The 23471-nt window shown below is 35.5% G+C and overlaps 1 protein-coding gene across 1 annotated transcript in view; it reads left to right on the top strand.

Moving 5' to 3' along the window:
* Positions 1-23471, top strand: part of ELP4 (elongator acetyltransferase complex subunit 4) — a 253659-nt gene that overhangs the window by 50805 nt on the left and 179383 nt on the right. Inside the window, exons 4-5 of the mRNA XM_060176641.1 lie at positions 11606-11737; positions 20444-20583. Of these exons, the coding sequence (XP_060032624.1) occupies positions 11606-11737; positions 20444-20583 (272 nt within the window). The remainder of the gene's footprint in view (positions 1-11605; positions 11738-20443; positions 20584-23471) is intronic.

The following is a 23471-nucleotide window of genomic DNA, read 5'->3' as shown; positions in this document are numbered from 1 at the left end:
TGACTCATAATTTTCAGTATACAAGTCTTCCACTTCCTTGGTTAGATTTACTCCTAGATATTTTATTGTTTTTGTTGCTATAGTAAAAGGAATCGACTTCTGGATTTCAATTTCTTCTAGCTTAGTGTTTGCATAGAGGAATGCCACTGACTTTTGAATGTAAATTTTGTAGCCTGACACCTTACTGTATTGCCTGATGATTTCCTAAAGCTTCTTGCTGGATTCCTTAGGTTTTTCCATGTATACTATCATGTCATCTGCAGATAAGGAGAGTTTGACTTCTTCTCTCCCAATCTGTGTTCCTTTAATTCCTTGCTGCTGCCTGATTGCTATGGCAAGAACTTCCAACACTATATTGAATAGTAATGGTGATAGTGGGCAGCCCTGTCTAGTACCTGATCTGAGTGGAAATGCTACCAGTTTTTCACCATTGAGTACTGATGTTGGCTGTAGGTTTGCTATGTATAGACTCCACTATCTTCAGGAATTTTCCATTTATTCCCATTTTTTGTAGTGTTTTGATCATAAAGGGATGTTGTATTTTGTCAAAGGCTTTCTCTACATCTATTGATGTGACCATGTGGTTTTTGGTCTTGCTTTTGTTGATGTGGTGGATCACATTGATTGATTTACGTATATTAAACCAACCTTACATGCCTGGGATAAACCCCACTTGGTCTTTTTGATATACTGCTGTATCCGGTTGGCTAGAATTTTGTTCAGTATTTTCGCATCTATGTTCATCAGAGATATTGGTCTGTAGTTTTCTTTTTTGGTTGTGTCCCTGTCTGCTTTTGGTATCAGAGTGATGTTGGCTTCATAGAAGCTGTCAGGGAGTATTCCAGTGTCTTCAATCTTCTGGAACACTTTTAAAAGTAGAGATATTAGTTCTTCTTTGAAGGTTTTGTAGAATTCATTTGTAAAACCATCTAGTCCTAGACTTTTATTTTTGGGGAGATTTTTGATAACTGTTTCAATTTCATTAGCTGTGATGGGCCTGTTCATGTTATCTACTTCCTCTTTACTTAGTTTTGGAAGTTGGTAGGTATCTAGGAAATCATTCATTTCTTCCAGGTTCTCTAGCTTGGTGGCGTATAGTTGTCCATAGAAGCCTCGCATGATATGTTGAATTTCTGTGGTGTCTGTTGTGATATCTCCTCTTTCATTTTGTATCCGATTTATTTGGGTCTTCTCCCTTTTTTGTTTTGTGAGTCTGGCTAAAGGTTTGTCAACTTTGTTCACTCTTTTGAAGAACCAACATTTACTTTTGTTGATCTTTTGTATGGTTTTCTTATTCTCAATGTTGTTTATTTCTGCCCTTCTGGTTGCTTTAGGGTTCCTTTGTTCTTCTTCTTATTGGTCTTTAAGATGTGCAATCAGGCTGTTTATTTGTGCTTTTTCTTGTTTCCTAATGTGTGCTTGTATAGCTATGAATTTTCCTCTCTGTACTACCTTAGTTGTGTCCCAAATATTTTGATACCTTGTGTCTTCATATTCCTTGAAGTCTCGAAACATTTTTATTACTTCCTTTATTTTCTCTTTGACCCTGTAGTTTTTAAGGAGTGTACTATTGAGCTTCCACATTTTGGGACTATTACTAATCTCTTGTTGATTGTTAAGTGTTAGTTTAATTCCACTGTGGTCTGAGAAGATACTTGGGATGATTTCTATACTCTTGAATTTGCTGAGGCTGTCTTTGTGGCCTAACATATGGTCTATCCTTGAGAATGACCCATGTGGACTTGAGTAGAATGTGTATTCCAGTTTCTTGGGATGAATGACTCTGAAAATGTCCAATAGTTCTAGTTTATCTATCTCTTCATTTAGCTCCATTATGTCTTTATTCATTTTCTGCCTGGATGATCTGTCAAGTTGAGAGAGTGGGGTGTTGAAGTCCCCTACTATGACTGTGTTGCTGTTAATATACTGCTGTAGCTCTTTCAATAAACGTTTGATGTATTTAGATGGCTTCTCAATGGGTGCATAGATGTTGATAATTGTTAAGTCCTCTTGATTGACTGATCTTCTGAGCATTAAGTAGTGTCCATTCCTATATTTTTTAATCTTAATCTATTTTAAAGTCTATCATGTCAGGTATGAGAATAGCTGTTCCTGCCCTTTTTTGTGTGCCATTGGCATGTATGATAGTTTTCCATCCTTTCACCTTCAGTCTGTGTTTGTCTTGTTGAGTTAGGTGGGTTTCCTGTAGACAGCATATTGTTGGGTTATATTTTCTGATCCATCTTCCTACTCTGTGTCTTTTAATAGGTGAATTCAGGCCATTGACATTTATTGATATCAAAGACTGAAGATATTTTAATGCCATTCTTATAGAGTTTTAGAGTGTTCTGATATATGTCCTATTTATGATGGTCTGACTGTTTATAGAAGACCTTTCAGAACTTCTTTCAGGACAGGCTTGGTGATAATTGATTCGTTCAACTGTTGCTTGTCTGAGAAGGTTTTGATGCCTCCATCTAGTCTTAATGACAGTCTAGCAGGATACAGTTTTGGTTGAAAGCCTTTCTCATTGAGCACTCGATAGATATCTTGCCATTCTCTTCTGGCCTGTAGTGTTTGTATGGAGAAGTCTGCTGCTAATCTTATGGGTTTTCCTCTGTAGGTGACTCTTTGTTTTTCTTTTGTAGCCTTCAGGATCCTTTCTTTATTCTTATTCCTTTCCATTCTAAATAGGATGTGTTTTGGTGTCATTAAGTCTGGTTTAATTCTGTTTGGGACCCTCTGCGCTTCTTGAATCTTTATGTCTTTGATGTTGTCTAGACTAGAGAATTTTTCAGCTATTATGGACTGAAGAATGCTTTCTTCCTCTCCCTCTCTTTCTTACTCTGGTAAGACAATAATGTGTATATTGTTTCTTTTGAAGTTATCCCATAGGTCTCTGTTGTTGTTTTCAGCATCTCTTAATCTCTTTTTGAGATCTCTTACTACTTTTTTAGTTGTCTCTAATTCATCCTCGATCTTGCTAATTCTGTCTTCAGCCTCATTGATTCTATTCTCTCTGCCCTCTACTGTTTCCTGGAGTTCATCTGTTTTGTTACCCTGTTCTGATACTGTTTTAGCTTGTTCAGCTAGTTGTGTTCTTAGCTCAGCTATTTCAGCTTTCAGCTCTCTAATAACCTTGAGATAGTGTTTTCTTCCAGAGTCTCTTTTGTTGTTCCTGTATTTCTGATTACAATTCTTTCAAACTCTTTTTCTTTTCTTTTTTTTTTTATTTATTTGAGAGAGGATTAATGAACAAAACCATAGGGTAGGAGGGGTACAACTCCACACAATTCCCACTACCCAATCTCCACATCCCACCCCCTCCCTGATAGCTTTCCTATTCTCTATCCCTCTGGGAGCATGGACCCAAGGTCATTGTGGGTTGCAGAAGGAAGAAGGTCTGGCTTCTGTAATTGCTTCCCCGCTGAACATGGGTGTTGACTGGTCAGTCCATACTCCCAGTCTGCCTCTCTCTTTCCCTAGTAGGGTGTGTCTCTGGCAAGCTGAGCTCCAGGACACATTGATGGAGTCTTCAATCCAGGGAAGCCTGGCCAGCATCCTGATGGCATCTGGAACCTGGTGACCGAGTAATGAAGCTGAAGGGTTGTCATTCCACACGTGAAGTCTCTGGACAGAGTCTGAAGTGAAGCATGTTGAGGTGGCAATCGTTGCGTTGGTTAGGTTGTGATCGGCGGATGCAATATTATTTGATATGGATTGGGAGAGGCATATGGGAAAGTGGGCCCTATTCAAGGGTTCCAGGACTGGGGGAAGTAGGGGCTCTATAGTGGAGATGTGAGGTTCCTGCTGTCTTAGGGTTCAAAAAGACAATCAGTAGTTAATGTTATCATCACAATATTTGGTAATTGGGTTAACTTTGAAAAGTCCTTTTGTTATAGTTTGCTGTACATCTTTGAAACTCTTTACTCACTCCTGTGATTATTTCCTTAACTAATGTTTGGATGTTGAACTCGTTATTTTGTGCTTCACCCTTTGGGGGGCTTTTAACTAGACTGTTGTCCTGGTTCATTTCTCCAATATTTCTTCAATATTTCTCCAATATTTCTAAAATGGTTTACCCATTTTATATATTATATTATGAGTTGCCTCTCTTAGTACTTTTCAAATTACTGATCACTATTTCCTGGATTGACTTGTGTCTAAGTAAGGTAATTAAAGGGTTCACAGTGGTGGAAGTTAACAGTTGTTTCAATAGTGTATTTTAATCCCTGAGTGGGAGCTCAGTATTTTAAAAGCCTCTTTTTTTTTTTTCTTCTCTGTTGGCTATGGGAGCCTGAGGGCTTCTAAACTATAAGTAGGCTTCTTAGCTTAATCACTGACTCCTGACCGAGAGATAAGGCAGGGTGTGGCAGAGATAGTCCAGTGGTTATTCAAAGAGACTTTAACAGCCCCACAGGTATGCCACTCAGGTATAGGTTTTCTCCTGAGTTTCATGGTTAGATCTCTGTCCCCAGGTGTCCCTCCCTGTTGCTGCTCCAGATTCTGAGGGCAGTAGCAATGGAGACTCAAGAGTTGCACTTGGTGAGTCTCAGGGGAGTCCTCTCCTCTCTTCAGCTGTCCCCTTGTTGGTGGAACAGACTGGAGGTGGTGTCTCAACTGATAAACCACTGGAGTGTTACCAGCCACTTAATCTCTCCCTAGGCTTCTCTCTGTCACCTGCCATGTGTGTTTGCACTCACCAGTGTATTGGTGGGTTCCTGTAGTCGTTCTAGTCCTGTCTTTTTTCGGTCCCTGGTGGTCTCCTTTGGTATTCCTAGTTGATCTGGGAGAGGAGTGGAGAGAAACAGATCTGCTGCTGCTCGTATCCTTGCCTCTGGAAGTCTCCTAGAAATTTTTTAAAATTTTTATTATCTTTATTAATTAGATAGAGACAGCCAGAAATCAAGAGGGGAGGGGAGATATAGAGGGAGAAAGAGAGACACCTGCAGCCCTGCTTCACTGCTTGTGAAGCTTCTCCCTGCAGGTGGGCACCGAGTGCTTGAACCTGGGTCCTTGAGCACTGTAACATGTGCATTCAACCAGGTGTGCCACCACCTGGCCCCAACTTATTTTCTAAATAAGTTATGAAAATGAAAGATCACATCTCAACTCTGTCTTATGGTGGTGATGCTCAGACTCTTTTACTAATATACACACAGTCTCTCTTTCCCTCTCTATCGTGATCATCTTGGCCTCTTCAAGCCAACTTTTTTCAAATAGAAAGACATAGATAGAGAAAGATACCATAGCACTGAAACAACCCACAGTGGTGGCCCGACTTGAACCTGGATCGTGTGTATGACAAAGCAGTTGTACTACTCAGATAAGCTCTTTTGCTGCACTTAGAATAAATACTGTTTAAATCTAGACTCAGAAATTGGGGAATCGCTGGGTATATGGATCGACCTGTCAACACCCGTGTTCACCAGGGAAGCAATTACAGAAGCCAGACCTTCCACCTTCTGCACCCCATAATGATCCTGGGTCCATGCTCCCAGAAGGATAAAGAATAGGAAAGCTATCAGGGGATGGGATGGGATACGGAGTTCTGTTCGTGGGAATTGTACTCCTCTTATCCTATGGTTTTGTCAGTGTTCCATTTTAAAAATATATTTTTTTAAAAAATTTAAAAAAAGAAATTGGGTAATCATTGGAAATAGAGTTTTGTTAGCCACCATTTATTTCTCCATCAGTGTAGGCTAGACTGTGCTGTAATTAAGCTACTAAATGAATGTCTGCCCCTCAAAATTTGTCTTTCTCATTTGCATACTAGTATTTTAACATTTAGATTTAGATAAATGTGAAGGGTTTGGGGTTCTCTGTGTATAACTAATAGCTGAACTGTACAAGCAAGAGCCTTAAAATGATGCTGACTATCCAAATAATTTCAGTGGAACGGATTAATACTACTAATATCGAAGGGGGAGTTGAAACTTTAAACTACTGTTGGTTTCATTATTGTTTGGCTATGAATAATGAAAATCGTTACTCAGTATGCTAACTGAGAAACGGGAAAGATATAGAAATCAGCTTTTGATATCCTCAGTCTTGCTATAATTTAAAGACTCAAGATGTAGTTAAAATTTGGGGGTGCTATTTGCTTCTCCAACAACACTGTACAGATCTACCTCCAAGGGCAAGGTGTAGAGAGGGTTTGGGGTGACAATAAATACTCTGAATAGGGATGGAGGGAACAGGTAAATTTAAGCTTCTGTTCGTTAATTTATTTCACACTGAAAAAAAAATAGTGAAACAAGCATTTTTATAGCAAAATATGACCAGTTCATTAAGACTTTCATTTCCTCAATATGCTAAATTAAACACAAAGATAAAAGCAGAATAAACACAAAACAACAATGACTACACAATACAACCTTAAGATATAATCCTTTACCATCATTATTGTCATAGAAAAATACAACCTAGTAGGTCCAACTGTTACATGGTCCCATTGATCAGGGACTTGCTGGAGATCAAGCCTGGCAAGACACCTTGTTTCATAAGAGCTGTAGCTGTGAATGATTTTTACATTTTAAAATATTTATTTATCTATTTATTTATGAGAGAGGTAGAGAGAGAGAACCAGGAAATTACTGGTTCTCTGTATGTATCTGGCACATGTATTTCAAACTCAGGACCTCATGCTTGAGAGTTCATTGCTTTTCTGCATCACTTCCTGAGCTGAAAGTTTTATTCTTTTATTTGGTCTAATAATAATTTTGGTTTAAAAAACAAAATATTTTAATTATTATTTTTTTTTATTGATGAGAGCCAGAGAGAAATGGAGAAGAAAAGGGAAGATAGGTAGGGAGAGAGAGGAAGAGAGGCACCTGCAGCACTGTCTTCACTGCTTGTGAAGCTTTCCCCCTTATAGGTAGGGATCAGGGGCTTGAATCCAGGTTCTTGTGCATGATGACATATAGCTCAACCAGATGCACCACCGTCCGGCTCCAGTTTTAACACTTTTAATCTTTGCCAGAGCTTCACAGTTGTGTTTGATTGTACTGCTCTTGGTGCATATTTTTCCATTCCAATTTCAGAAAGAAAAAGAAAGGAGAGATAGAGTAAGAAAGAGAGAGTGGGGGAGTTGGGCTGTAGCGTAGTGGGTTAAGCACACATGGCGCAAAGCGCAAGGACTGGCATAAAGATCCCGGTTCGAGCCCCGGCTCCCCACCAGCAGGGGGAGTTGCTTCACAGGTGGTGAAGCAGGTCTGCAGGTGTCTATCTTTCTCTCCCCCTCTCTGTCTTCTCCTCTTCTCTCCATTTCTCTCTGTTCTATCCAACAACGAAGACAACAATAATAACTACAACAATAAAAAACAAGGGTAACAAAAAGGGAATAAATATTTTTTTTAAAAAGCGAGAGAGAGTGGGGGTGTGCTCCCATGATGCTATGCATGGTGCTCCTATGTGGTGCTGGGGGTTGTAATCTGCATGATAAAGTGTGCTATTCTACTGGCTAAGCTATCTCTGGGCCCAAGTTTTAGAAAATTTAAGTGAAGCTAGCCCGGCGAAAACAACATAACCAGTCGAAAACAACAGTATAGAATAAAGTCAAAAGAGTAACATTTTGTAATCAATGAACTGCATGCATAATTCAGTTTTGAGTGTATGCTAATAAAATTTATTGGAACACAGCAAAAATAATATTAAAATAAAAGAATAAACAAGTAAACAACTTATGCATGAATGTTCATAGCATAATAACTAAAAAGTGGAAAAATCTATGTCTTCCATGTAAGCTACTGAATGGATAAATAAAATATGACATATCCATTTAATGGTAGATTGGTCATGAAACAAAATGAAGCACTAGTGCATGCTACATGTTACAACCTGAGTTGAAACTTGAAAACATTATACTAAGTGAAAGAAGCCAGGCACAAAAGGTCATTGATATTATAATTTTATTTATGTTAAATGTCTAGAATAAACTAATCTGTAGTGACAAAGTTGATTAGTGATTGCCAGTGGCTAGAAGAAGGAGATGGTAAATGACTTCATAGGAAGTTACTTTTGGGGAGGTGATGAAATTGTTCTAATATGACAGTGGTGATGGTTGTACTACTATTAATATAGTGGTTACTGAATTGTATGCTTTGAAATGGGTAAGGTAATAAATTGGCTTAAGTAAATTTTATTTAAAATATATACGTATATAAGCAAGCGTGATCCTTAGTTGGGTATTACTTGTTAGACTAATTTCTACATATCTTTTGAACATTTTCATCTTTAACTTGAGGAATTATTGTCTATTTTATCAAAAATAAAATAGGAATCATAATTTTCAACTTTATAGTAAATATTCTTTAAATGGAAGACTGTCCAACATGGTAGAAGATATGTACTTAGTAAAATATATGCGAAAGGGTTTACTTATTTTTTTTAAGAGGAAGACAGGGATGGGGGGAGAAAAGAAATAGAAGAGAAAGAGATACAGCACTGATTGTGAAGTTTCCCCCTGAAGATGGGGACTGTGTGCCTGAACCCTGATCCTTTCACATAGCAACATGTTCACTCCACCAAATGAGCCCCCACCAACCCCAAAACTACAGCTTTTACAAACCGAAAGCGAAAGGGGTTGGGTGGTGGTGTGCTGACTTGAATGCACACATTACCATGTGCAAGTACCCATGTTCAAGCCCCCAGTCCTTACCTGCAGGAGGAAAGCCACACAAGTGATGATGCAGAGTTGTAGGTCTCTCTCTCGCTCTCTCTCTCTTTCTTTTACTTGTGATTTTAGGCTACAAGATTGTAATATTACAGTGTATAATTCCAAACCATACCACCAAAGTTCTGTATTCCCACCTTTTGACCTCCCAAAGATAATCACTATAGATCTCACAAATCTTAGAAACAAAGCTAAAATGTACAAATCAGAGAGAGAGGGGAGAGAGAGAGGGAGGGAGGGAGGGAGAGAGAAACTGCTTGCTCCTGTGTATCAGATCTCAGTTCCACATATGAATGAAACTATCTGATAGTTGACTTTCATCATTTTACTAAGCATCATCAATCACCTTCAGTTCCATCCATTTTGTCCCAAAGGACACAATATCACTTTTTTTTATAAACATTTTTTATTGCAGAGTAGTATTCAATCTCACAACTTCTTTTTTTTTAATTTTGTTTTTTAATTTTGTTTTTGAGAGAGATGCAGAGAGAGAAACACACACACATAGAAACACCAGAGCACTGCTCAGCTTTGGCTTATGGTGGTGCGGGGGATTGAACCTGGGACTTAGGAGCCTCAGGCATGGGAGTCTGTTTGCATAACCATTATGCTGTCTCCCCCGCCCCCAATCTCACAACTTCTTTAGTCATTCAGTCATCTGTTGATGGGCATTTAGGCTTCTTACATTGTTTCACTATTGGTAATAATGCAGCTAGGAACATATGGGTCCCTTTGAATTAGTGTTTCAGTGTCCTTTGGATAAGTGCCAAAGAGTGGCATCGCTGGTTCATGTTGTAATTCCATTTTTATTTGTTTGAGTACTCTCCGTGTAGTCTTCCAAAGGGACTTCGCAAGCTTGCATTCCCACCAGCAGTGTACCAGAGTTCCTTTTTTCTCCACAACCTCTCCAACACTTTGTCATTTCTTGGTTTGTTGATATAAGCCATTCTCTCAGGTGTGAGATGGTATCTCAGTTTAATTTTAATTTTAACTTATCTAATGATAAGTGAAGTGGAGCATTTGTTCATGTATCTGTGGGCCACTTTTATCTCTTCTTTAGGGAGCTGCCTGTTTAGTTCTTTGGCTTACTTAATGTTTATATTTTCACTAGCTTATGTTTGTTAACCATATCAGTAATTTTAATCATACGAAGTCTTTAAAGTTTTATTTTAGAACCAATTCTGTAATAATTTACACCTTAGTACTAGAAGATTTTTATTCAAAGTTAAGGTATTTTAAATGATGTACAACTGTGTGATATTAACCTAAAACATTCAATCTCTATTGAAAATTAATTTCTAAATGCTCTTGATTAGTTATGAGTGTACTTTTTCATATTTATAGTAAGTTTTGCAGAGAATAAAATGGTCAATCTAATATATTAAGTATTGCCCATATAAAATTTGTGTCTCAGAAGACTTATGTAAAAATTAGTCTAATATATATTGCCTGTACAAAATTCATGTGTTAAACAAGACAGTTACTTAACTTAATGCTCACAATTGAACATTTACATTAGCATGCATTATAATAGCATTACCTGCTATTAAAAATTTAGCTCATCCCTTACAATTCAATGAAGTGAATAATATTTTTCCTGCTTTTTAGATAATGAATGGAGACATAGGTCTTATAAGCAGTCAAGGTAACCACAGATACAGCTAGTAGTATAAAGTCAAGATTTGAAATATAACAGTCTTGTTGCAGAATTTAGGCTCCTGCCCACTTTGCACTAATTGCCTCTCAAATATTTATTTCCGCCAGCAAAAGAATTATATGTTTATGTGAGATACTACTGCTTTGCTAAGAATGATGGATTCCGAGGTTCGGTGATATAACTAGATTCTAATACTGGCATAAATTATAGTGTGAATTCACTTTGAGGCCTTTTAGGAGATGACTAAAATATATGATGGTTAATGTCTTTTCCAGCTGGTTAGTTGATATGATTCTAAACATAAATCAGTTTGATACTGAAAAATAAAAGTTATAGTTTAAACTAATTTATAATAAGGCATCCGATATTTACTAATCTAGTGCCCCACGATATCTTTATGCTTCTGACTAATAAACTATTAAATTATTGCATGTAGTTTCTTTCTTCTTGTTGTAGCTTCACAACTCTTGTCAGTTTGCTTCAGATAGAGAGAGAGAGAGAAAGACACAGCACAGAAACAACTTCCCCTGGTATATTGAGGGCTGGGACTGAACCTGGACTGTGTGCATGACAAAGCAGGTGTGCTATCCAGAGAAACTTCATCAGCTTTGCATTATTTTTTGAGTTCCTCTTTTCATCTGTGAATGGAGAAATGCTTATGCACACACAGATAAATACTTTCTATATGATCTTTGTAGTCACTCAATAGCTCAGTTCTATAAAAAGAAAGGTAAAGTTTGAATTCTTGTCTATTCATTGAATCAGACTTCAATTCATTTATACTGTTAGGAAACATAGCTGTGCAGGTGCAAAATTAATATTTGATCTGAACTAAATAAACATCCTTATTCTTAGTCTTTTACATCACCCACTATTTATGTGAGTTTTTTCAAATCTTAGAATTACTAACCAGTAACAGATTGTGCACATGTTTAAAATTTTTACATTGTAGCAGGTTTAATTACATGTATGTATGGGGGCCAGGTGGTGGCACACCTGGTTGAATTGCTACATGCTACAATGTGTAAGGATCTGGGTTTGAGTCCCTGGTCCTTACCTGCAGGGCAGAAGTTTTGCAAGTAGTGAAACAGTGCTGCAGGTGTCTCTCTCCCTCTCTCTCCCCTTCCCTCTTGATTTCTTTTTTTTAAATATTTTTTTATTTATTCCCTTTTGTTGTCCTTGTTGTTTTATTGTTGTAGTTATTATTGATGTCGTTGTGATGTGTGTGTCTTTTAACTACAGATGCTCAGTCATGTGTCATTTCTTTTTCATAGAAATTGCCTGCACCATTACTTGATGATAATTGTAAAAAAGAATTTAATGAAGATGTAGGCAGTCATGAAACATCTGAATCTGACATCAAGATGAAAATAGCTTGGCGTTACCAGTTATTACCCAAAATGAAGGTAAGCGAATATACAGCTGTTTTGATAACTTATAAATATATTTGTTTTGGTGGCTGGGTGGGGGTGTACCTGGTTAAACATACATAGTACTAAGTGCAAGAACCCACTCCAGGATCCAGATTTGAGCCTTCAGTTCCTTATATGCAGGGGGTCCACTTCACTAACAGTGAAGCAGATTTGCAGGTGTCTATTTTTCTCTCTCTTTCTCTATTTTCCCCTCCTCTCTCAATTTCTCTCTGTCCTATCCAATAAAATGGAAAAAATGGCTGCCAGGAACAATGGATTCATAGTGCTAGCACTAAGTTCCAGTGATAACCAACCACATATATATGTGTATATGTGTATGTACATATGTATATATGTATATATATGTATATATATACATATATACATATGTATATACATATGTATATATGTATATATATACATGTGTATGTATATATACATACACATGTATATATACATATACATATATGTATATATGTGTATATACACATATATATTTATCATATAGAATAACTTACTATATGCCTGTAATTTTAAATTCAATAGACTTTTAATTATGAATATCTAAAAATTCATTTATAAAGATTTTGAGGTTTTTTTTTCCAAATTAATAAACCTTAAAATACAGTTTTAGGTTTACTGAAAAAGTACATACAAAAGAACATAGAAAGCATCCCCCATATGCTCCCTCCATGTGCCCAACTTCCCATATTATTAACATATTGCTGTGATATGTTTGATGACCAAATATGGATATATTGTTATTAACTAAAGCCTATAGTTTACTTTAGGACTTGCTCTTTGGGTTATGCCAAATATATGAGTAGTAGCTATCCATCCTTATAGTGACATATAGAATAATTACAATGTTCTAAAAGTCCCATGTGCTAGTCCTATTCACCCCTTCTCTCCAAACCCCTAGCAACTCATTGTGGAATATTGTCAAAACGACATTTAAAAAATAAAATTATGGTTTTTTTTTCACCAAAATAGATTATTTAATTTCTTCCATTATTTCTGAATATAACTTCATTCTAGGGATGTAAGACCAAGTAAGTGAACTCGCTTGTTACTGATAAATATATAATATTACTGGTAGTTATTGGGAATTACTATTTTTATCCCTATTCAATTTTAGCCTTTATGTCTTCATCTTGTTTTCCTAGATACTATACTACTTTATCATAATTTCTTATTAGAATTTACGTTCTCTAAATTGTTTAATAAGATTTGAAATATGAAGAGTGGAAGGGAAAAACAGCATTCATTCATTGTTTACTAGTAGAAATAAAAATGGACAAAACTTCTGTGAAAATATCTGATAGTTTCCTTCAGAAAAATGTGTTATGGGTGTAGATAGCATAATGGTTATGCAAAGAGACTCTCATGCCTGAGGCTCCAGAGTCCCAGGTTTAATCCCCTGCACCACTATTAGCCAGCACTGATCAGTGCTCTGGTAAAATTAATTAACTAATTAATTAAAATACATTACTGGAAATTTAAAAAAACTTATATTCTATAAAGGCATACAACTTTTGATCCTTTTGGAAATATATAATGAGTATATTTATTCAACTACAAGCCAAAATACATTTGAACTATTTATGTGGCTTTTTTGGTATTTTTTAATTGCTAGAGATTCACTATTGAATTAATTTTTTTTCCACCAGGGTTATTAATTGGGGCTCTGTGCCAGCACTGCAAATCCACTGCTCCTGGCAGCCATTTTTTCCACTTATTTGTTTGTTTGTTTTTTTATATTAGATAGGTCAGAGAGAAATGAGAGAGGATGGGGATATATATAAAGAGAGAGAGAGACATTTGCAGACCTGCTTCACCACAGGTTCCATTCTAGATATTTGGTAATAGGTAAGCTTAACCAGGTGCTCCACTGACTGTCCTGCTCTGAAACAGCTTTTTCAAATGAGAGTGACAGACAGAGAGACAGTGGGAGAGAGAGAGAAAGATATCATACCGCCAAAGCTTCTCCCAGTGTGGTGAGGGCAGAGGTAATATCTGGGTTGCATACAAAGTAAAGCAGCATGCTGTCCAGATGAGATGTCTTGCCAGCCCAAGGCTTAATTTTTAATAGCAAAAAATCTGAAATAACCTAAGTGTACATCAGTAAACTGTTAATTAAATTATAATGTATGTGTATGTCAGGGTAAAGGCAAAGAAACTATAAGTAAAAAGAAGTTCAGGCATAATGTGTCTTCAGTATAATGGAGAACTGGGTATAAAATATTGGGATAATTGAAGTTATTCTGCTTAGCAAAATATGCATAGAGAAGGCCAGACCGTAGCGCATTGTGTTAAGCACACAGAGTAGGAAACACAAGGCCCTGCACAAGGATCTCGGTTCAAGCCCTGGCTCCCCACCTGAGGGGGAGCTGTCACTCACAAGCGATCAGCAGGCCTGCAGGTCTCTATCTTTCTCTTCCCTTCACAGTTTTTTTTTCTGGCATATCAAAAAAAAAAAAAAAAAACCACTGAAAAGATGGCCACAGGAGCAGTGAATTTGTAGTGCAGGCACGGAGCCACAGCAGTAACCCTGGAGGCAAAGAAAAAAGAAAGGGAGAGAGAAAGAAGGAAGGAAGGAAGGGAGGGAGGGAAGAAGGAAGGAGGGAAGAAAGGGAGGGAGGGAGGGAGGGGGGGAGAAAGATTATGCATTGAATGGTAAAGGTAGAGACAAGAAGTAAATGGTAAAGGTAAATAGACAAGAAGTGTAGAACTGGCAGTTAATGGCAAAGAACTTAATTTTTTTTTTTTTAATGTGCCAGATGAATTTAATTAACTAGGCTTGTACACAAGGAAGTTGCTCAGTGAGTAGAGCACATGACTTGATTCTAAGTACCACATACTCTGGTCTTTATATCTATCATCCATCTCTCTACCTCTATCTCCTTTCTCTCTTCAAATTAAGAAGAAAGTAGCTAAGATTTATGGTAACGTTTTAGATAAAGAATGACTATTCTAATTTTCCTACTGGCATATTCTTAAAGAGTAAATAATGAACATAAGATCTAAGTTAAATTTGTCTGTTTTGAAAACAAGTTTTAGCAGTTTTAGATTATATAAATCACTTATGTCTTCCATTTCTTATATGCTTACTCTTTTTTTCTTCTTTTTAATATTTATTTATTTATTCCCTTTTGTTGCCCTTGTCTTATTGTTATAGTTATTATTGTTGTTGTTATTGATGATGTTGGATAGGACAGAGAGAAATGGAGAGAGGAGAGTCTTGTGAAGGGAGTCTACTCAGGTGGGAAGCCGGGGGCTTGAACCAGGATCTTTACTCCAGTTCTTGTGCTTTGTGCCACATGAGCTTAACCTGCTGTGCTACTGCCTGACTCCCATATGCTTACTCTTATTTCAGCTAGGTTTTGGCTTTTTCATTCTTTAAGTGGAATTGGTAGTAAAAATGTAAATAACTGAAACTTGTGACTTCTCTCACTACTTGTTTTGTAATGTTTAAAGTTAGAATGTTCCTTACACCTGCCCCACTAGGGAAAGGGAGAGACAGGCTGGCGGTATGGCTCGACCTGCCAATTACAGAAGCCATACCTTCCACCTTCTGTACCCCACAATGATCCTGGGTCCATAATCCCAGAGGGACAAAGAATAGGAAAGTTCTCAAGGGAGGGGATGGGACATGGAACTCTGGTGGTGGGAACTGTGTGGAATTATACCCCGCTTATCCTATAGTCTTGTCAATTTTTCCATTTTATAAATAAAGAAATAAATAAAAGAAAGTTGCTTACAAATCCTTGTTTCTTCATTGTCATTGTAAATATTAATCCTATTCCTTTCTTACATGTAAGTAAATAGTCTTAGTGCCATTCTTCCTTCCCAGTACAATGTGCGTGCAGTTATTTTTATTATCTAGGAGTAAATTTCTCAGTGGTTAATAAATGAATTCACTGCTCAGTTCAAATTTTATAGCCTGAATGCTCTGAGAGTTATGTCTGTTTACAGTGATCTTCCTCTTATTGATTCTTCCATTTCCTTCAGATCTTCACTGAAATATGACTTTATCAAGAGTGCCTTCTTCCTTAGTCTACAGAAAATAAAAGGATATTCTATCATCTCCTCTCACTGTCTTACTTTCCTTCAGTTCATTTATCATCATTATCCACTGTCTTACTTTCCTTCAGTTCATTTATCATCATTATCAAGCAGAAAATACATTGTCTCTCTGCCCTACTAGTATGTGGGTTTAATGAGAAAAAGGGATTTTAGCTGTGTGTTACTGGCATAAGCTGTAAGCTCAATAGATTCTATAGTATGTAAACTAATTGTGAAATTGAGTTAGGTTTGCTTTAATGATGTAAAGAAAACTTATTTAAAGTGATCAAATTTAAATATTTACAAGCCAATTCTCAAGGATATAGAATCACCTCTTCTTTTTTTGGAATGTTACTAGTATATTTATTTCCCTATCAAAGAACATTTTAGTTTTTAAGAAATTTCATATGTGATGATTTGTGAATTGTAGATAATTAGGTTATCAGCGTCACAAAAACAAAACCTTATATTTTCTGTATTTTGCTTAGGATAAAGTGTAATTAGCACTATTATGAGTAAAGATTAACAAAAAAAGTTGTGCTGATTATCAGAAATTTTTTAATGTTATTATAGTGTTCTCAGAGTATAGTCACAGTCCTATTTATGAACTTTGAATGATAAGAATCTTCACACCTAAGTAGTTAATAATAGCTCAATAAATAAACTTTTCCCCCCCAATTGAAAGGGTGTGTGTTCTGAAATGACTCAGTTCTTGTTTAACAGGAATACAGTTAGTATTCACATTTTTAAGACCGTGATTTTGATTTATAAGTGTACATGAACCCCTCAAAAGGAAATTACCCCTGCCCTTATCCTGAGGTTTTTTTTTTTTCTTCCTCCTTGCTAGAATTACTTTCTCACTACCTGTTCAGTCATCAAACCCTATTCTCGCTCCTCTTCACCGACCAAGAATTGCTGTCCTGCAGCACGTTCTGAGACTTGATTTCTTCAATATTATAAAGCACTGCTACCAAAACCTACATTGGCTCCAACAGTTTACAACAACATACTGGATCTTTATTATATTATATCCTTATTGCACTTTGGTGTCCTCTCTTAGTGGTTCAATCACAATAGCCCTGTAATAGATGTGTGCATATCCTAGGTAACAATACCATGTTTTCAGTAATTGGGAGTCCCACGGTAGAGCAGTGGGCAAAGCGCACGTGGCGCAAAGCACATGGACCTGCACAAGGATCCGGTTAGAGCCTCTAGCTCTCCACCTGCAGGGGAGTTCCTTCCCAGGCAGTGAAGCAGGTCTGCAGATGTCTCTCTTTCCCTCTCCCTCTCTGTCTTCCCCATCTCTCTCCATTTCTCTCTGTCCTATCCAACAACGACGACATCAATAACAACAATGAAAAACAACAAGGGCAATAAAAGGGAAAATAAACAAATAAATATTAAAAATTTTTTTAAAAGAAACATTTTTTCAGTAATTATAAAGTATAGTAAAGAATTTTCTGATTCTTTAGTGAAACATGGTACAATGATAATAATTACAATTGCCTCATGATTAAAATTTAAAAATGTTTAATGCAAGAATTGTATTAGATTCTTTCAGCAGCCTAGTAAAATAGTTATCATTAGCTCTAATTTCTAGTGATTGGGTTGAGGGTCAAAGTGTTTGGTAAGTAGACACTTGAATTTCTACTGTTTTGCCAAGCTGAGAAAAAAGAAATGATAATAATAAGAATATTCTTCTATTTAGACTATTTATGTTGGTTCTTCTTTCTAGCAAATAGTAAGTTTTTTTGTTTTTGCTCTCTATTCTCCCTTTAAGAATTCATGTTCTTTTAGCATAATATATTTTTTTCCAGAACTGTTCCATTATACTCTATTCTATAGTTGACAAAGAAAGGTAAAGGGTAGTTTTGTTCATATAAAATAGAAGTTTCCATAATGTAAAATTAATCAACATGACCTTATCAAACTAGGTAAACTGATTAGTGACATTTTGATGCATATAGTACAATTGTTTTTAAGGAGGTTGAAAGTCTTGCATGGTAGCATTAGTATTAGATTTAAAGTATTTCAATTATAATTTAGAGGGAATATTTTAAGTCTTTATTCTAAATTCTGTACTTCCAGAGTAGCTTAGACTTTTGATACATGTTTTGCCCTGGGTAGAAAAAGCTTAGAAAAATGTTTTTTTCTTATAAAATAATAGTTACTTTAAATTTTCTATTAAAGAATTACAATTTTTCATCGTTATTAACATTTTAGTGTTGACTGTGAATTTTTTTGTTGCAATATCTAATTTTAATTTTAAATACAATTGTAATAAGAAAATCCTCTATACTTATATTTACATTTAAGTGACTCATTTGTGTTCTATATGTAAACTGTCACTGCATGAAATCAATTTTCTGCCTTGATTCTTCCAAAATCTGAGACTTCTATTACATTAATATTATAATTAGAAACATTAATAGAGATCGGCAATTTTAAAAGCATACTTTGCTTCTAGGAAATTTAGCATATTTCTGAGGGCATAAGACTTCAAGAATCTTCAATCAGTCCACTAATAAATTTATTAACTCAAACTTAAAAGAAGTGAAAAGTCTCTCTTTCTTCCTCTCTCCCCATGTCCAGTGTGCTAAAATAGATTATTCATGCTTATTTGATTCAGGTAGGCTTTTGCAAGCTTCCCTACTAGGCCTGGGAATGTGGTACATAGAGACCTTTTCAGAGGTTCTGACATAGACCAAGCTTTTATTGCGTAGTGTTTTATTATTGCCAAATCCTAGTCTCCACCCAGTTTGTAGGCACTCTGCTTATTCTTTTGAATCAGAAAAGGTTATCACCTACCTTAATCCATGCAGCAGTGTGGATTAAGGACACCAGTGTGCCCCAGGATTCTCAAAGAGGATCCTGGAAACTTCTTGTTTCTTCTCTTTTGCTGTCTCTACTAAATTCTATTGGGCCTTAGGGGGATTTGCATCTGAAATGGGCAACCTGGAGTTTTTCTCAATGAAGACATCAGATCAAAGTTCAGTTAGTCAAGGCCTTTCTAAAACATTAAGGGGGCTTGGACTTACACAATAAAAAGATGAGCTCCAGCAGAAATTGCAGTAAAAACATTCTGAACTATAATCCGGATAAAGAATAGATTATAGGCCAAAGAACAGACCTTGTTTAAATTGCTTTAGACTAATAACTTTACATTTAAAAACTTTAAACCCTACTTTTAAGAAACATTTCATGTCATACAATTTATTTGTAGGTACTTTTATGCTAAACAGATAAATCCTGTTATAAGAAATAGTTATATAATATGTATATATGCCAATTGATAGGACTCATTCATTAAATTAAATAAGAGTATCTTATAGAATGATGAACAATATTTTAAAAAATAAATTTCAAACCTACAGATTCTGAGAATAAATATTTCTATTATCCTTTAATTTTTAAGTTCTGTTATTCTATACTTTTAAGTTTGTAGGCATTTAATTTGAACATGAATTCTTAAAATGCAAATACCTGGGTATTTGGGGGTTCTTTTTTGGTTTGATTTGGTTTTGCTTTATTAAGTAATGACGACTTATAGGACTTTTTTTCACATATATATATAGTTCCTTTTCTCCCCCTGACAAATCTATGTCTTGTAAGATTAAAAAGTTGTCAGTTACTTAGTAATTTAAACATCTACTTGGCTATTTCTTCACTTTCTTCATATTTGGCTTTATTGAATATTCTTAATTTGTTGATTTGGTAGCTTTCAAGTCAGTGGAATTTTATAATTTTAAATCAGAGATTATTTTAATATTTAATAGTAGTTCACCTTGCAAATTTGATGTGTTAAACAAAATAGTGCAAGTCCAAGTCATTCAAAGCAATGTAATAGTAATATTATATTACTAAATTTTTGTATTCTATGTAAATGAATTCAGCATCAATAGATACTAGAGTTCTCCAAGTGAAAATAATACCTTAGAAAAATTTATAGAGTAAGAAACACAGAAAAAGAATTACCAGTGACATAATGATTAGTCCAGGTTTCCGACTTATCTAAAGAAGCTTATATACATTCTCCCACTTTATTTTCTACTTTGTTTCTAACTGTAGTATCAGAACACATTTTATACTGTAAATTTAATTATAAATTAGCAGACTGTGTGCGAGTGTATGTATTATAAGATTTTAGTTTTAAAATGATGCTCAGCTTAATATATTTTATACCATTCCCCAGTGAATTATTTTGGATTGTTGTCTTTTAGCTATTACTAAATGCATCTTTAATTTGTTACTAAAACCTGAGTTTAAGGAATTAAAAGATATTTATATTAAATTTTTCAACTTAGGAAAATAAAAGGTATAGTACAGTTTTTTCTTTTCAGATCATATAAATCTTTTAAAATTATTTTTAATAAAGCCTTTTTAAATTCTTTTTAAATAAAGTATTTTAAATCCTTATCAAACTGAGAATGAGTGAACATGATGAAAAGGTTAATTATCAATTATAGTTTAAAATAATAACGTGTTATAAGCTTCTTTGAAATTTAATTAAGTATATTTCTCTTAGTTCTTATTATCTCTGAAATACATGAGTATCAGTGTTTCTGTATATTGGACAATAAATGATATTTTAGAAAGTAATGAGATTTTAATAACAAACATGTGTTCCCATAATAGGCTGGACCAGTATCATCTTCAAGATTTGGTCACTATTATGATGTGTCAAAAAGGATACCACAAGAATTGATTGAGGCTTCAAAATGGCATGGATTTTTTCTACCAGAAAAAATGTCCCCAGCTATTAAAGAAGAAGCCTGGTAAGTTATTGACTCAGTTCTGATTTTAAAACATTTTTTTTTACATGCTTTGATAATTCAGATCTAGGTGTTCATAGTCTAGTGGTAAATCTTCCCTATACAGTATATTAATTGTACATGTGTTTCACATTTTACCATGTGTTATATTCTGGTCCTATACTTGCTAGACCTGCCATTACTACTAAATTTATAATGCCACCTATTTTTTATGCTTCTAAATTAGTAGATTTATTACATATTATTAGAAATAGTCCGTTTTCTTCCATATTCAGCAACTGAAAAGTGGCTCCACAGTTTTGTTTTGTTTTGGTTTGGTTTGGTTTGGTTTGGTTTGGTTTGGTTTGGTTTTGCCTCTGCCTCCAGGGTTATTGCTGAGGCTCAGTACCTGCACTACAGATCCACCTATCATGGAGGCCGTTTCTCCCCTTTGTTGCCTTTGTTTATCGTTGGTGTGATTGTTGTTGTTATTGCTGTCGTTGTTGTTGGATAGGACAGAGAGAAATAGGGAGATAAAGGGAGGACAGAGAGGGGGAAAGATAGACACATACAGACCTGCTTCACCGCTTGTGAAATGACCCTCCTGCAGGTGGGGAGCCAGAGGCTCGAACCAGGATCCTTAAGTTGGTCCTTCCACTTTGTACCATTTACACTTAACCTACTACACTACTGCCCAATCCCCGCTCCAGTTTGGTTAACATAGTGATTAAAAAATGTGATACCACTTACGGGGCTAGTACTGTGGTCTGTTAGTACAACTGGTCTGGAACAGTTTTCTCATACTTCAAGTGGGAACTCCAATAGAGAATCTTTACTGAAAGTGAAAAAGAGAGAAACTAATGTTGGGAACATGATGTAGAGATGATCTGAGTTCAAGGACTAGTATAACATGGGCGTAACAAGGGACTGGGAGAAAGTACATGTTAAGGCACCTCTCTGTGTTTGACTCTAGCAAAAAAAAAAAAAAATTATCAGTGTCAGCAAGGGTGGTGAAACCAGATAATAACTAGGGGGGCGGGGAAAACAAACAAACAAAAAAGAAAACTTATGATGGTGATGCTGACAGATGTCACAGGTCTGGTTGGCCTCCTGTTTTTATTTTCAATAAAATGTATTATGATTCTGAATCAAGAACTTTATGCCTTACATGCAACCAGATATAAATATTGATGAAATTATATATTATAATTATATATATAATTATATATTATAGCAGTGAAATTATATAACAAGAGTATTGTAATGGCGTAACTCTATGTTTTATTGGGTAAGCTTTCAAAAAGTAAAATAGGTTATGCTTTCTAGTATTTTATTTATCAAAGCTCTATTTATAATTATGCTATAAATAAAACAGCCTATTTTTGAATGGTGAGAACTTAGGGTTTGAATTTTATAGTGAAGGCCTTAAAAATGAAAACCAGCACAACTTTATAGTACTTCCAGTTTTATGAAGGCAGAACTCTAAAAATTACACTATTTGCATTAAATAATTTATAGTTTCAAGAATTTTTTAATTTTACCACTATTGCAATTTACTCGGTGGAAAAAGTCCTTGGAATAGGATGGTGTCTCTGTTTTCTTTCGATGTACAAAACCATTACTTTCAAAGTGAGGTGAGTTGTTAACTAGAGATTTAATAGGAAGAAAGCTGGGGGCCAGGAGCACATGGTGAGGGCACACCCTCTTGAACACAGACATTATTAGGAATGAGTACCTGCGTTCCCCCCACCTGCAGGGGGAGGTTTCACAAGAGGTGAAACTGGTGTCCAGGTGTGTTTCTCTCTCCTTCTCTACCTCTCAGTTTCTCTCTGTCCTATCTAATAATAATAATAAAAAGAATAAATAAATAATAAAATAAAAAAGGAAATAAAAGGGAAAATGGCCAGCATGGGTTGTGCATTTGTCATACCAGCATTGAGCCCCAGCAATAACCTTTTTGACGAGAAAAAAGAGAGAGAGGAGGGGGGATGTGGGAAGAAAGAAGCTGTTAACTTGTATGACTTTGAAATTTTGGAGTTGTGTTTTCAAAAATATTACATGAGAATTTATTGAAGTCTGATACTGTTTCTTTTTATAAAGTATGTTCTTGAAATGAAGTTCTACACTTTGTTGTTATGTTCATGACTCTATAGCTAGTCACTTACCAAAAGTGATGCTTTGAAATTTTACTATTAATATCTACCATTAATGAATGGCTGCTAAATGTCAGGTCTCTGTTATGTATTTCCCATTTGTTGTTTCTTGTAACCCTGCATCAGTAGCAATACATTCACATTTTCCAAAAGATGATACTGAAATTGATTGAAAGGATTTAACTGAGTGTCAACTATTTCAATTATTGAGCCATTATTAACCTAAGTCAGATTTCTTTTTCTTTTATTTTGTCAAAAGATTTTAATGTCCTTCACTTTTGTCGTTTCATGTTAGGAAAGAAAGAGTACTGATGAATAGCAGTTTTGTTTGTTTGTTTTTTTTCATTTCTTTATGGGGGAAATAATATTTTACTATCAACAGTAAATACAATAGTTTGTACATGCATAACATTTCCCAGTTTTCCACATAACTATACAACCCCCACTAGGTCCTCTGTCATCATGTTCCAGTACCAGAACCCTCCCCCCAACCCACCCCAGAGTCTTTTACTTTAGTGCAGTACACCAACTCCAGTCCAAGTTCTCTCCTGATCTTGTTTTTCAACTTCTTCCTGTGAGTGAGATCATCCCATATTCATCCTTCTGTTTCTGACTTATCTCACCTACCAAGATTTCTTCAAGCTCTATCCAAGATGGGCTTGAAAATGGTGAAAAAAACATTTTTAATACCTGAGTAGTATTCCATTATGTATATAGACCACAATTTACTCAGCCACTCATCTGTTGTTGGACACCTGG

Source organism: Erinaceus europaeus, chromosome 17 (assembly GCF_950295315.1).
Source record: "Erinaceus europaeus chromosome 17, mEriEur2.1, whole genome shotgun sequence".
Classification (NCBI taxonomy): Eukaryota; Metazoa; Chordata; class Mammalia; order Eulipotyphla; family Erinaceidae; genus Erinaceus; species Erinaceus europaeus.
The sequence above is the reverse complement of the archived record's forward strand: the minus strand, read 5'-3'. Positions and strand labels throughout refer to the sequence as shown.